The following is a 16,190-nucleotide window of genomic DNA, read 5'->3' as shown; positions in this document are numbered from 1 at the left end:
CACTGAGAGGCGACACTGATGGGCACTGAGAGGCAGCACTGATGGGTGACACTGATGGGTGGCACTGATAGATATTGACGGGTGGCACTGATCAGCACTGATGGGCAGCACCATCAGTGTCCACACTCATTGCCCATAGTGCTGCTAGTCAGAGCCCATCAGTGCCTAGATGAGCAGGCACTGATGGGAACTGACTGGCAGCACTATGGGCACTGACTGTGGGCACTGATGGGGGGCACTGATGGTGGGCACTGTGGGCAGTTGTGGCATTTTTTTCACCTCTTCTGTAATCAGGGCACTGGTGATCAGTGCCCTGATTACATTCCTTTGTGTCCCCTTACCGGTGATCGTGCTCTACTCTTCCTCACACTGCAGTCTCCGTGTGAGGAAGAGAGCTGGCGATGAGAGATGATCTCATATGTTTACATATGAGATCATCTCTCATTGCACGGTCTGATCACGTGGTAAATGGCCGCTGTGATTGGCCATTCACCACGATCTGTGATTGGCTGTGTCCAAGGGACACGGCCGACACAGATTTTCCCTGATGCACGCTCGCGGGAGCGCGCGGGGAGCCTGTTACTGGGAGGCCGTATAAAGACGGCCTCCAGGAAATTAGAGCCCGCGCTGTAGCCGCACTTTGGCTATTGCGCGGGCCGGAAGTAGTTAATATACAATCAGGGATTAAGGTGCGTGCTTCTCAGCCGTTCATTCTTAGTTTCAACCCTGTGGCTATCACATAGCCATTGGATTGTATTTACTTGTGATTTTGTAATACACATTGAAGGCCAGTCATAGATGGGGGCAGGTTGGGGGAGGCTTGGGCTATCTCCATGCCCACCTGTCCCTCATCTATCCATTAGCTAGCATGTGCTCCCACTGTGGAGACACTTATAAATTAGTAGTGTTAGGACTGCAAGTAATACAGGGTGCCATGAAGGGGATTTGCAGCTTACACATGTGTTTGCAAATGTGTGTTAACTAAACCCGTTTTTAACCTACATTGTTAGACAGGTTGATTCGGTTTGTTAGCAGGCTGGTCGGTGAGAACGGTTTACTTAGGGCCGGTCGGTCTCACACACCTCATTTAAAGTCCCAACCTTTTTTCCTTAATTTCCATCACAGGGATGGAGATGCAGAGCCTTATCCAGCTTGTGTCTCATTCAAAGTCCTGAAATTGCCCATACTTAATAACCTTGGAGAGATGACCTCTCTGAGTTCAGGACCAGGAACACAGCAAGAAGGCACCAGAGATGTGCCAAATAGGTACCAGGTAGGCTGGCACAGTGTATCTGTTAGAGCCACATGCTGAGGCGAATGAGCCAGGACACTTCAGAGCACTAAAGTCCTTGGTTTGTACCCAGGTCAGAACACTATCTGCATGGAGTTTGCATGTTCTCCCTATGCTGTGCTTGGGTGGGTTAGTTCCAGGTACTCTGGCTTCCTCTCACACTCCAAAGAGATGCTGGTAGGTTAATTGGCTCCTGTCTAAATTTTCTCAAGCACGTATTGTATGTGTGTATGTGAGGTAGAGACCTTAGACTGCAAGCTTTTTGAAGACATGGACTGACGTGAAGGTACAGTATGCAAAGGACTGTGTAAATTTACAGTGCTGTGGTAAATAATATTAAAGATTAGTTATTGGCCTGACCTCTTCTCTGGATGGCCACCCACTTAATGACTGCATAACCGGTAGGTAGTTTGTGACTAACCACTTGCCGACTGCATAACCAAGTTATATGGCGGGAAAGCGGCTCTCCTGCACCGAATCATGTACCTAGTACGTGATGTAGCACTTCCTGGTGTACGCGTGTGCCGCCATTGTGCCGCGTGTGCTGGGATTAGTCACAGCACAAGCTGATCAGTGGGTGCCGGCCAATGGATGACCACTGGCACCCGCTGATCAATGAGGAAGAAGACAGGACAGAGATCTGTCTATGTAAGCAAGACGGAGCTCTTTCCTGTCAGCAGGAATTTCCCGTTTTTTGTTTCCCTGCAAAGCTGGGAATAAAAACCAGCACATCCCTTAGTGACAGCACCACATAGTACACACATAAACACTGGCTAGGCACACATTAAACCCTTTAATCGCCCTAGATGTTTAACCCCTTCCCTGCCACTGTCATTAGTATGGGGACAGTGCATATTTTTAGCACTGATCACTGTATTAGTGTCACTGGTTACCACAAAGTGTCAGTGTCAGATTGCCCGCCATACTACATTGCAATCCTGTTATATGTTGCTGATTGCCTCCATTACTAGCATAACAAAATAAAAAATCCAGTATATATATATATACCATAGTTTGTAGAAGTTATAACGTTTGCGCAAACCAATCAATATATGTTTATTGGGATTTTATTTACCAAAAATATATAGCAGAATACATATTGGCCTAAATCTATGAAGAAATTAGATTTTTTTTTTACATTTTTATTGGATTTGTTTTATAGCAGAAAGTAGACAAATATTGTATTTTTGTTTCCAAAATTGTCGGTCTTTTTTTATTGTTTATTTAAAAATAAAAAACCCAGTGGTGAACAAATACCACCAAAAGAATGCTCTATTTGTCTGAAAAAAATAAAAATAAATGTAATTTATGTACAACGTTGCATGACCACGCAATTGTCAAAGTAACGCAGTGCCGTATAGCAAAAAAAAAAAATGGCCTGGTCATGAAGGGGGGGGGGGTAAATCTTCCGGAGATCAAAGTGGTTGAAGTGTATATCTGGAAAAGACAACCTATACAATGCATTTCTATAATACATATATATATATATATCTATATCTTGGGTGGAAGGGTTTGGGGTAAATTTGAGTTATCCTTTGGGAAATCCTTTAATTATATAAATTAGCCAATTATGAATTTAAAAGATTAGTTATATTCTAGAACAGGGGTCTCCAAATTTTCTAAACAAAGGGCCAGCTTACTGTCCTTCAAATTTCAGGGGGGGGGGGGGGGGACTGTGGCCAGTGGAAGTAGAAAATGACCTGGTATCAGTGAGTGTAAGCAGTTCCCCATCTTTAGTATTAGAGGGAGGAATAGTGACCCATCGTTGGTGTCATTGGGAAGAGTAGTGCCCCCATTACTGGTATCAGTGGGAGGAGTAGTGACCTGTCCTTGTTGTCAGTGGGAGGAATAGTGTCCTATCCTTGGTGTCAGTGGGAAAAATAGTGCCCCATCATTGGTGCCAGTGGGAGTAAGCAGTTCCACCTCTTTAGTATTAGTGGGAGGAATAGTGCCCCATCATTGGTATTAGTGGGAGGAATAGTGCCCCATCATTGGTATTAGTGGGAGGAATAGTGCCCCATCATTGGTATTAGTGGGAGGAATAGTGACCCATCGTTGGTGTCATTGGGAAGAGTAGTGCTCCATTACTGGTATCAGTGGGAGGAGTAGTGACCTGTCCTTGTTGTCAGTGGGAGGAATAGTGGCCTATCCTTGGTGTCAGTGGGAATAATAGTGCCCCATCGTTGGTGCCGGTGGGAGGAACAGCGCCCTCTGACGGGAGTCACTTTGGGTGGGGGGGCCCATGGAATCCAGCTTACCTTAGAGAGGTTGGGAAAGCCCTGTCTCAGCTCCCCAGGTCCCTCTTGTGTGTAAGTCTCCCTGTGTCTATTAGGGGCACAGGGTGACTGAGATAATGATGGACCTAATGGACACTGAGAATGTGGTTTGGATTACTTCAAATGGGACAGTAATATTTATCAACAACATCCCTCAAGAAATATATGAAGATTTAATCCCACTTTACACTGTGAGACCTGTAGCCTGTTGTAGACCGTTGCAATGAAGTCTGTGACTCCTGAATAATCAAAGCATTGCTTAGATGTTGATCATGGTTAATTGTGTCACCTATTGTTTGTCTGTCTGCTAGTATTGTGTGCACTCCACCTAGGCTGGTTTAGGTGACTAGTTAATTAGCTAAAGTTAATTAAATCACTGTCATCTATTAGTTGCTAGTGGGAAAGTAGAATGCTGTTTTTTGTTGGTTGTTCCTTAGATATGTTAATTATATTTCTGTATACAATCTCATCTGCATACAATAATGTAATCAGGCATCTGACCTGGTGGGGTATATATTCGGAGTGAGTTTGTTTAATAAACAGTTCCAGATCTCATACAAGCTAAGTTGTTGGCTAGTCTTGAGTGTTATGCGGCTATTATATCTGATATCTATTTTCAAAACTGGAGAAAGCAGTATACTGATGGAAGCATTCAAGCCCAGTGTGGGTCGGTTCCCTCACATGCTCCATCATTGGTGTCAGTGGAAAGAGTAGTGCCCCATTACTTGTGTCAGTGGAAGGAATAGTGCCCTATCGTTGGTGTCAGTGGGAGGAATAATTCCCCATCATTGGTGTCAGTGGGAGGAATACTGCCCCATCATTGGTGTCAGTGCGAGGAATAGTGTCCCATTGTTGGTGTCCGTGCAAAGAATAGTGTCCCATTGTTAGTGTCAGTGTGAGGAATAGTGTCTTATTCTTGGTGTTGGTGTGAGGAATAGTGCCCTTCATTGATTTCAGTGAGAGGACTAGTGCCCCATCATTGATGTCAGTAGGAGGAATAGGGTGGCAGGAATAATGCCCCAAGGGCCGGATAAAAGCAAGCAAAAGGCCACATATGGCCCTCGGGCTGCAGTTTGGAGACTACTGTTTTAGAAGATGAGCAATGGTATATGATTGGCAGCAGCATTCCCTCTGGGGTCCCTGGCACAATATGACCTCTCATGTATTATGGATGATTGATACAAGTACAGTGGGGGGTCTCCTCACCACACCAGCCCGCAACACACAGAGATCCTCCTGAGACGTGGCGTACGGAACAGGTCGATGTAAGAATAGGTATGAGATGAGGGTTCAGCTTCTGCCAGTGCATGGATACTCTGCCCAGGAGAGATAATATGGTTAGTATCTTGCACCATTATTATTTAATAGACAACAGAATACATATGACTGGCCACCATGCACTCTCCGATGTGGGACTATCTACAAGAGGTGGGATATCCACCTACAGGTATTGTAGGCACAAAACTTTGGTGCCCTAAATAACTCCCCCCCCCCCCCCACCAGGATCCCAGGATATTTCCCTGGTGTTCATGGTCATGACCTGACCTAGCTTAGAATATTGTGATACGTAGATGATATTATTTTAGATTGGAAAAATTGTGTGACCATTATTGTATAGGGAAAGCAGATTCTTACTGCCTATAGCCAAATGCCTACTGTGCCTAATGCAAATTCTGAATGTGGCTAAATGGCTAGTGCCAAGCCAAGCCTGTAAAACGACCCGTTTCAGTCATATTGACCTATGGTCAGCAGAGCTAATTGATGCCTCTGACCCTGGACTTCCAGATACAGCTGTGTAAAGGGACAAGTCCGACTCAGAACTCTCTTCCAATTACAATTTTTAAGTCAACACAAAGGGGACCATGTGATTCCTTGGTAGACAAATCTTCTTCTACCATGGTTGGTTTCACTCAATAAATGCCAATAACAGGATGAGAGTCCTGAGTCTATTCTGTCAGTGTCAGTGGGGCCCATTAAAAGGACAGTACAGGGTACAATTGGTGAATGCATAGTGTAAGTTATTATCGCAACGTTCACCTTAAACCATGTGACCTCACTTTCTTCTTCCTTTTTTTAGAATGTAATGTAGAGATTTGCCTCAGGGGCCTAAATGTTTGACAAATGCTGAGCTCAGATATCAGACCCATGGGGGGTGCATTGTTCTCAGCTCGTCAACTGACTCTCAAACTTACATTGTAAGATGGAGCAGTAAAGCACAACCCTTGTGTAGTTCTGCAAAGCAGCAAATATGACTCCCCCATGTGCACTTATACAAAGTAGAGTTGCACCGATATTGGTATCCATGCCGATACTAAGCATTTGCACGAGTACTTGTACTCGTGCAAATGCTCCGATACCTAAAACCGATACCTTTGCAGTGTCAATTTGAGCCCATACTAAATGAACAGACTCAAATCGCACTGCAAAGAATCGCATGTGGTTTGAACAGGAATGCGGTGCGATTCCTGTCCGCATCACATGCATTTTCCCGCAATGCTGCTTTGTGAATCCAGGCTTGTCATAGTGAATTCAGCCTGGGTTCACACAGGAGCGGTGCAGGAAACCACCGACCCCCCTTGTCCCCAGCCAGGGCCATCTTACCGAATGGGCATGCTGGGAAGTTGCCCGGGGGCCCCACTTGCTTGGGGGGCCCCACCTGCACAGCGACCCAGCCCCAGCCAAGCATTAGTCCCAATGCCTCGTTTGCATTCTGCTGCCGAAATTAGCAGGTGGCAAGCGCATGTCGGCCCTGCGCTGCTGTCAGGCCACTTGGGCCATGAAGGGGGAGCCCACAACTGCAGTTATGTTTGTCCACCTCCACAGGAACAGGCACACACAGGACAGTCGAGTCTGACTCCCATCGGTGTGTGGGTTCACCGGATCCAGCCGCCGAACTTGGAAGCTGTCATTAGCCTGGCACTGCTGTATCAATAACTATGACCTTATCGATTATTTTAATTTTTATTCTTGTGGGCGATTGTGTAGGCAGGGCCCCAGTGCACTGCATTGCCCGGGGCCCTTTAATGCTCTTAAGATGGCACTGTCCCCAGCAGCTCTTCCGGGTTCCCCCCTCCCCTCCCCTGTGTCCTTTACTTGCCCCACCCTTTTCTTAATGGAGAGTCAGTGATTCCTATCGATAATCATAACTGAGGCATAGTAAACTGCTTCAGTTTGTGAATGAATGGGAAGCTCTGTGCAGCTGAGACTGCAGAGAAGGTGACTGAGGGCTGTGTCCTCAATCTCCTTTCTCTGTCTCAAAGGTGGAACATCAGAGGTCTGTTTAGACCCCTGATATTTTATCAAATACCCCCAACGGGGCTTCTTAAAAATTGTAAAAAAATAATATTGTAAAAAAACATAATAAATAATAAGGAAGTTAAATTAAAAAAAAAAAAAAGACTGACACCAGTGGCGGAGCTACCAGGGTCACAAAGGTTGCGCTTGAGATCAAGCCCTGGCATTTTCCTCCCCAGGGCTTGGAGGGAAGGCCCTGGATGTGGATCAGTGGGGCCCTTCATGATTTCTTGCACTGGGGCCATGAAGGTTCTACTTATGCCACTGGTACGTAGTGATCCTTTTAGTTCTGCTTTAATGGTAAATGAATGATTATAGAACTGCATTGATTTGCTGCAAAATTACGTACAAAATTTCTCAAAAAAAACAGCCAGTTTTACTCATGCTTAATCCAGGGCACTGCAGAGCATCTCACCTCACTGTTCTTCCTGAATGCATCCAAACTGCAACCATTTGCTGCAGCACAACGCATCAGCACAGCTTCAGCCTCCTTAGCGCGACCCTTTGCCAACAGCCAGCGTGCGGATTCTGGAACCCACCTAGAAAAAAACATGCAGAGCATTGCACACAGGGGAGTTGTGATTCTGTGAAGAGGTCACAGAACATTGCACCAAGAAGATGTATCATCACCCCTATAGAGCGTTGCATGATGCAAAGATAGGAGAGTTGCTGGCAGTGTTCTCTGGGAGATCCAAGGATTCAGAACTGGAGAGGATGAGTGAGAAGAGAGCATATATTGTCAAAATATTATTTCCTGTCATCTCACCAGATGCTGATAACAGCCGGGAAAAGGGGGACAGTAATGGCCATCAAAAGCCAGCGCCAGTCTCTCAGCAGGTACGCCAACAGTGCCAGGACACAGCTCCCGATAGACCAGCAGAAGCCAGTAATTATTCCAGCGTCTGTACGATGCCGTACATCCACCCATTCCACACCTAAGGGGATCAGAAAATAACCATCAGATAACAAGCCTTCCTGCCAGGTCTGACCCACCAAATACTTAATGACCCCAACAGGTCCCCCTGAGCACACCAAATCACCCATGACCTTAAAAAATCCCCTATGACCCAGTACATTCCATTTGACCCATTCAAATCCCCCTGGCCTGCCAAATTCTTACTGACATCACTAAATCCCCCTGATCCTATCAAATCTCCCCTGACCCAACAAACCCCCCCCCCCTCGTCCCACCAAACTTCTTTGTTCCCTACAAATCCCTCTTGACCCACCAGATCTTTTTCCAAATCTTGCATCTTCCCTCATTCTTCCTCACCTCACCAGGTCTTCCTTCTAAACCTCATCCTCCGTGTCACCTATCTACCTACTGTATGTCACTCTCTCACTCCTGGGATACTTACTTAAAGAAATTATATTGATCGTGATTCCTGAAAAAGTGCATCCAGAGAGGGCCGTGCTGACAGCAAACATAGAGTATGATATGGAACCGGCAGATATTCCCGCAAACACTATTGCCAGGAGCGTGGAGACCAAGAGTATCACTCTGCGGCCATATCTGAAACATAATGATAAATCATAGGCTGAAATTCCTGACTAGAATCATGAAATGCAACCCGGCATCCAAGGTTTACTTTTAAATAGCCTTCATTATTGTTGCCCCCATTTTTTATTGTCTAAACACCCGATCCAGCCACCCTACAATTCCAACTCATCCACCTTACACTTTAAATGCATTCACCAAAACTTCCCCATCCATCTACCATACATTCATTGTCCATCCATCCTACACTCCCTGTTCATTCACTCTACATCTTTCATCCATCCACCCTACACTTCCCATGTTCATCCACCATACAGTCCTCTTCCATCCACCTTACACTCACCATTCTTCCACACTACACTCCTTATCCATCAACCCTACACTCATTGTCATGCCTCCAACATAAGAAAATAATTAATGCTATTGAAGTTGTAATACCAATATTGTCCACAAGATGCCACTGTGACAAATACAATTGTTGGACAGTACTTTATGGTATCTCTTGCTCTCTATTGCTGGATATTAGTTCCACCCCTCTCTGTGAAAATCTCCATTTTAGATTTACCTCGTGGACACAGCCAGACAGCATCTGAGGTTGCTGTGGGAGATTCCTGAACCCTCTCGGAGGCATCGATGGTATGCTCAGAACTGTTAGTTATATACTCAGTGCATATATTGTTTATGTTTGTACACTGATTGCATGCTTTGTCTGTTTATTTCCAGTTTCACCTGACTATTCACAATCCTATTTGCATATCCATCTGACTTGTAACCTGTTTCATGTGACCACCATTCTTTCACTGGAATAAAGCCTTAAGTTACAAAAGGACTGGTTACTATAGGATTAAAGGTTTAGCTGTACGTTGAGCTGCACACGCCTGGGGCATACGTGTAGTGAGAACAGAACACTCATCATCCCTCTATCCTACACTGCCTGTCCTTCCAACCTACACACCCCATCTATCCACCCTACAGCCAAAATTCCTTCACCTTACACTCTAAATGCATTCACCCAAACTTCCCCATCCATCTACTATACATTCATTGTCCATTCACCCTACACTCCCTTTCTATCCACCCTACATTCTCCATCCATCCACCCTACACTTCCCATGTCCATCCACTGTACAATCCTCATCCATCCACCTTACACTCCCCATTCTTCCACACTACACTCCCTATCTATCCACTCTACACCTCTAGTCCCTCTATCCTACCCTCCCCATCCATCCAGCCTACACTCCCCATTCATCCAGCCTACAGTTCCCATGTATTCACACTTAATTTTTCATCCTACCACCCTACACTCCTCATCCATCCAGCCTACAGTTCCTGTCTATTTACACTACATTTTTGATCCTTTAACCTACACTTGTCCATCCACCTTACAATCCCCATCAATCCAGCCTACAGTTTCCATCTATTCAAACTACATTCTTCATTCATCCACCCAACAGTTCCTGTCCACCCAGTCTACACTCTCTATCTATTCACTCTAGGCTTGCTATCCATTCAGCATGGTCTAAACTCAAACTCACCGGTCAGATAGGTCTCCAAAAATGACAGCGCCCACCGTCACTCCACCAAAGAAAAGAGTGGCCAGAGCTTTACTCAACCCTCTGCGGCTGCACACCAGATCCCACTGCAATAGAAAAAACACCAGTGACTGTGTGGTCCCAATGACCACATCATTTCCATATTTCTGATCATCACCTTTGGGTCAGCTGGGTAGACTCATTTTGAGTCAGTTTTTTTTTCCCAATAAGATAAAAACACTCAGTTGCTCCAAAATTCATAATCAATGTAGTTTACATTAACTATGTGACTAACTCAGAGCCTGTATTTTAAGATGGATAATTCTGAAGTCATTGGCTACATTGTCACATTATGAGTATGCACAGAAAACAACATCTTGACCTTCACAAATGACCCCAAACTCCATAGATCAGACATCTTCGTGTAATTTCTTGGCAGTGTACGCATTACCCTGCTACTTTTACCCATAGGTAATTCTGAGATTTGTTTGGCTGAGCAGATTAGAACTTTAGGTTTGTGACCCAAAGTTATCCTAAACATACCTCTTGACCTTCATAAATGACCCCAGACTCCATAGATCAGACATCTTTGAGTAATTTTTTGGCAGTGTAATGTCTAAACCGCTGGCAACAAAAGTGAGTACACCCCTAAATTAATATGTCCAAATTGGGCCCAATTAGCCATTTTCCCTCCCCGGTGTCATGTTACTCGTTAGCGTTACAAGGTCTCAGGTGGGAATGGGGAGCAGGTGTGTTAAATTTGGTGTTATCGCTCTCACTCTCTCACACTGGTCACTGGAAGTCCAACATAACACCTCATGGCAAAGAACTCTCTAAGGAACTTAAAAAAAGAATTGTTGCTCTACATAAGGATGGCCTAGGCTATAAGAAGATTGCCAAGTCCCTGAAACTGAGCTGCAGCACAGTGGCCAAGACCATACAGCGGTTTAACAGGACAGGTTCCCCTCAGAACAGGCCTCGCTATGTTCGACCAAAGAAGTTGAGTGCACGTGCTCAGCGTCATATCCAGAGGTTGTCTTTGGGAAATAGACGAATGAGTGCTGCCAGCATTGAAGGGGTGGGGGGTCAGCCTGTCAGTGCTCAGACCATACGCTGCACACTGCATCAAATTGGTCTGAATATAAATAAATTCATAAAATGTGGCCATTAGCGTGCCCCTTTTTTTATGTTAAGGGTCACACTGATGGGCATATTTTATGTTAAGGGTCACGCTGATGGGCACATTTTATGTTAAGGGGCACTCTTATGGGAATATTTTATGTTAAGAGCAACGCTGATGGGCAAATTTTATGCTAAGGGGCATGCTGATAGGCACATTTTATGCTAAGGGGCACGCTGATGGGCACATTTTATGTTAAGGGACACGCTGATGGGCATATATATGCTGTGGGACACACTGATGGACATATTTTATGTTAAGGGGGCACACTGATGGGGACAACTGATGTAAGGGGGCACTCTGACGGGAATGCCTGACGTCAGATGGCACTGTTATGGGAACACCTGATGTAAAGAAGCACTGTGATGGGGACACCTGATGTAAGGGGGCACTCTGAAAGGAATGCCTGACCTAAGGTGGCACTGTGATGGGGACAACTGATGTAAAGGAGCACTGTGATGGGGACGCCTGATGTAAGGGGGCACTCTGATGGGAATGCCTGATGTAAGGTGGCACTGTGATGGGGACACCCGATGTAAAGGAGCACTGTCATGGGGACACCTGATCCAAAGGAGTACTGTGATGGGCACATTTTGTTGAGCCCATCAGAGTGCCCCTTAACATAAAATGTGCCCATTAGAGTGCCCCTTAACATAAAATGTGCCCATCAGCATGCCACTTATATTATGTTAAGGGACACTCTAATGGGCACATTTTATGTTGAACGGCACCCTACAAACTTTCTGAGTCATAGCACAGACTTGAGATTTGGACCTCGGCCCAAAGAAAAATTTAGCGACCGGACCTCCTTGAATTTTAATTCAATACCCCTGATGTATACTATTCCCAGCCAATCACACTGGTCGCTGAGCATGCTGGAAGAAGGTATTTATTTAGGTGAAGTCGGGTGATCTGTGTCTTTTCCACCCAAGCAGTCTGGGTGGGTATGTGAGGAACAGCAGCTGTTGAGTAGGCCTGAAGCTTGAGGCCTAGCATGTCCTCAAGGCTCTGCAAGGGAGAGCCTGTGGTCTGCCGAAAACTCCAACTTGCCGAAATCTCCAACGACGTTACTTCTGGTAAGTGTACACCAAGAATAATTGGAGATCTCGACCAGTTGGTGTTTTCACACAACACCGGCAGCCTATAAACTCCGATAGATGCTATAATTAGTGGAGATTCTTAGTTGTCACCACCTTGGAGGCGGCCAAGTTTTTCATTACTAGCGGACAAACTAACAATCTCCACTAATTATAGCATCTACCTGAGTGTATAGGCTGCCGGTGTTGTGTGAAAACACCAAGTGGTCGAAATATCCAATTATTCCTTGTGCACACTCACCAGAAGTAAGGTCGATGGAGATCTTGGCAAGTTGGAGTTTTTGGCAGAACACCGGCTCACTACCTGGAAGCACGAAGGAAAGGATGGAGACCTGAGAAGTAATCAGGTCAGAGGTTACTCTTGCATGGACCGGGGAAACCATGGAGAGCCTGGGAAAGCATCAAGATGGAATCATCCAGAGAGTTCCTGCACCTTCTTTGAGTTGAATATTGTTGCTATAGGAGACAGCTTATGCTACAAAGTACAGATTACTGGTTCCAGCTTAAAGGCTCTTTTCCTGTACCGCTGTCTACCTTTTCTACATTTTTATCTAAGGAGTCTGCTGACCTGCAAGTCTGCTGCTGTTTTTGACTAAGGGTGTCCTGTGCCCTACCCCGCTCTCCCACATTTTTTCCTGTTGTGAGAAATAAACTTCTCTTTGTTCAAGCATAAAAGTGACTGGCGCCCATCTTTCTACCTTGTACACCACCCACCATGCCTAGTAACCTGTGCCCTGAGGAGGAATGTCAGCCCCCCTGTCTCTGTGGGTCACCACCAGGCCTCTGAAGGTTGGGAGGGGGGGGGGGGGCGCTACATATATCAAATGGTTCATATATATATATATATATATATATATATATATATATATATATATATATATATATATACACACACCGATCAGCCATAACATTATGACCACTGACAGGTAAAAGGAATATCTCGTTACAATGGCATCTGAAAATTGGTGGGAAATATTAGGCAGCAAGTGAACATGTTATCCTTGAAGTTGATGTGGTGAAAGAGGAAAAAAATGGGCATCGCAGTTTGTTGTGTATGGCTCTGTGAAGCCCATTGGTGACCCGTGTCCACAGCCAAAAGCTTCTACAATGGTCACATGAACATCAGAACTGGACTACTTAGCAATAGAAGAAGGTGGTCTGGTCTGATGAATCACGTTTTCTTTAACATCATGCGAATGGCTGGGTGCGTCATTTACGTTGGGAAGAGATGGCACCAGGATGCGGTATAACACAGAGGCCGTGTGATGCTTTGGGTAATGTTCTGCTGGGAAACCTTGGGTCCTGCCATTCAAAATAAAATATGTTGGGCTGGAGGCCTGAAGTGGAGGTACTTTAACATTCAGAAATCAGTCAGAGTGGCACCCACGGGCAGTGACAAATCCTGGGAATTATATCGTTACCTGCTCACTAACAGTCCTGCAATCACAACAACGGGCCTGGGTTGCCAGTCCTCCAATGGATCCTGCAGGTTATACTTATTTAATTACAACTATAAATGGAGAGATTTATTATGACTGGGAGCTACAGATAATCAGTATAGAGCCATATAGGATACCAGACTACAGCTTTTGATAATTATTTGGGAAAGACTAAGCCCTTTATACTCTTCATATTTTAACTTCCTCGCATCCGCGCTACAGCCTATATACGGCTGCAGCGCGGACTCGAATTTTCGGGAGGCCATTTTTAAACGGCCTCCCAGAAGCAGGCTCCCGCGAGCATGCATCGGGGAGAATCTGTGTCGGCCGTGTCCCTTGGACACAGCCGATCACAGATCGTGGTGAATGGCCAATCACAGCGGCCATTCACCACGTGATCGGACCATCCAATGAGAGATGATCTCATATGTAAACATATGAGATCATCTCTCATCGCCGGCGCTCCTTCCTCACACGGAGCCTGCAGTGTGAGGAAGGAGGGGGAGCCGTCAGCCGCCGGGGACACAGAGACATGTAATCAGGGCACTGATCACCAGTGCCCTGATTACTAAAAGGTAAAAAAACATACAAATTGCCCCCAACAGTGCCCACAGTGCCCGCCATCAGTGTCCCCCATCAATGCCCACAATCAGTGCCCATAGTGCTGCCAGTCAGTGCCCATCAGTGCCTGCTCATCTAGGCACTGATGAGCACTGACTGGCAGCACTATGGGCACTGAGTGTGGGCACTGATGGTGCTGCCCATCAGTGCTCATCATTCCCGCCCATCAGTGCTCATCAGTGCCACCCGTCAGTGTCCATCAGTGCCATCCGCCAGTGCCCATCAGTGCCGCCTCTCAGTGCCCATCAGTGCCACCCGTCAGTGCCGCCTCTCAGTGCCCAGCAGTGCCACCTCTCAGTGCCCAGCAGTGCCACCTCTCAGTGCCCAGCAGTGCCGCCTATCAGTGCCGCCTATCAGTGCCGCCTATCAATGCTCATCAGTGCGGCATATTAGTACCTCCTCATCAGTGCCCATAAGTGCCACCTCATCAGTGCCCATCAGTGCAGCCTATCAGTGCCCATCAGTGCCGCCTCATCAGCGCACATCAGTGAAGGAGAAAAATTTATTTTCAAAATTTACTCGCAGAAAATAAGAAAAACTTTTTTTTTTTTTCAAAATTTTCTGTCTTTATTCTTTTTTTTTGTAAAAAATAAAAAACCCAGAGATGATTAAATACCACCAAAAGAAAGCTCTATTTGTGTGAAAGAAATGATAAAAATTTCATATGGGTACAGTGTAGCATGACCGCGCAATTGCCAGTCAAAATGTGACAGCGCTGAAAGCTGAAAATTGGCCTGGATGGGAAGGGGGTTTAAGTGCACAGTAGACAAGTGGTTAAATAAGTTATATTGCTTATATCCCAATAATTCACGATTAGTATTAGAGTGACCTTACCGCTCAGAGTGCTTTTCCCTGGAAATTCATTGTAGAAGCTATACTATGTGACTGTATTTAGATGAGCTCTTGGGCTTCATGTGGTTGCTCATACATTAGCTAAACTCTACATTTATGCAAATTACAAGTCTATGTGAAAGTTTTTTATTTTTTTTTTTATCCTGGCAAAAAGCAACCAATAGTTACACTGGCAAATCTCTAATGCTTTAATTCCTGGGACAAAAATATCTTACCTGAGTAACAGTGGTGGTAGAGAAATTTGACAGGTCATATTCCCAGCCCTGCTTACAGCTCTGCACACCAGATCCATTGATGGTCTCCTGGGATCTGTTGAGGATCAGGTGAGGCTGTGGCTGAGAATACATCTTACAGGAGCTGAAGGTCCCATCTGGTTGTTTGGGGATGTTGATGAAGAGAAGGTCCTCTTGGCTCAGGTTCCCAGGGTTCCTCTCTGCAGAGATGGCACAGTGGTGGGGTGGCACAGCTGAGATGAAGACATGTTGTTGAAAGTGGAGTGGGACGATAACACGAGGGATACAAAAAATCAATAAAACCATAACCTGAAATCTTCCAAATCCCCCGGCCTCGATGAGAAGATCATCAAAGGTCATTTTTCTGGAGGTGGTCACTGTGTCGGAGGGTGGTGGGAGAGGACTCATTGTCTGTCTAAGGGATGAACACTCTGGTCAATGGAATTTAGGTGCAAAGACACCACATGGAAGGATTATTCAAAAACTAGGACTTCAGTTGTGATGGTATCTGGCATCTCTCTGTGGTCTCTTCAAAGTTTGAACTTCATCAGTTTCAGCCTGTAGACTCCAACACATTCCTCCAAAGCTTCGCAATGAGGCGTTCCAGGTTGTGTAAGCTTCTTAGTAAAAAAAAATTGCAGGAGGTGCATCCAGTCCTAAAGAATTGGGTCTGGGAGGTTGCCTCCATGGGTGAGGGCGTTGAAATGTTTTCTTAGACCAGAACCTCCTTTTACTGTGCATTATTCACAGCTACTGGCAGAGAATTGATTTAATCTGGTGATCTGGGGAGCTCTTCTACACGGTCATTTGACAAGAGTCAAGTGAGAGCTACTTGTGTTGTAACATAACCTTGACGAACAATTTCAAGAATAGT

General features: G+C 45.5%; 1 protein-coding gene across 1 annotated transcript in view; it reads right to left on the bottom strand.

Moving 5' to 3' along the window:
- Window positions 1-15,890, bottom strand: part of SLC22A7 (solute carrier family 22 member 7) — a 50,938-nt gene extending 35,048 nt beyond the window's left edge. Inside the window, exons 1-6 of the mRNA XM_082249291.1 lie at window positions 15,299-15,890; window positions 9,898-10,001; window positions 8,220-8,374; window positions 7,628-7,796; window positions 7,277-7,400; window positions 4,774-4,883 (exon numbers count right to left, since the gene is read on the bottom strand). Coding sequence (XP_082105417.1) covers window positions 4,774-4,883; window positions 7,277-7,400; window positions 7,628-7,796; window positions 8,220-8,374; window positions 9,898-10,001; window positions 15,299-15,724 — 1,088 coding nt within the window. The 5' untranslated portion in view covers window positions 15,725-15,890. The remainder of the gene's footprint in view (window positions 1-4,773; window positions 4,884-7,276; window positions 7,401-7,627; window positions 7,797-8,219; window positions 8,375-9,897; window positions 10,002-15,298) is intronic.
- Between the last annotated feature and the right edge of the window lie 300 nt (window positions 15,891-16,190).

The sequence above is a fragment of the Pelophylax lessonae genome (assembly GCF_965119305.1).
Source record: "Pelophylax lessonae genome assembly, chromosome: 3".
Taxonomy (NCBI): domain Eukaryota; kingdom Metazoa; phylum Chordata; class Amphibia; order Anura; family Ranidae; genus Pelophylax; species Pelophylax lessonae.
Note: the sequence above shows the minus strand (reverse complement) of the source record. Positions and strands in the feature narration are given on the sequence as shown.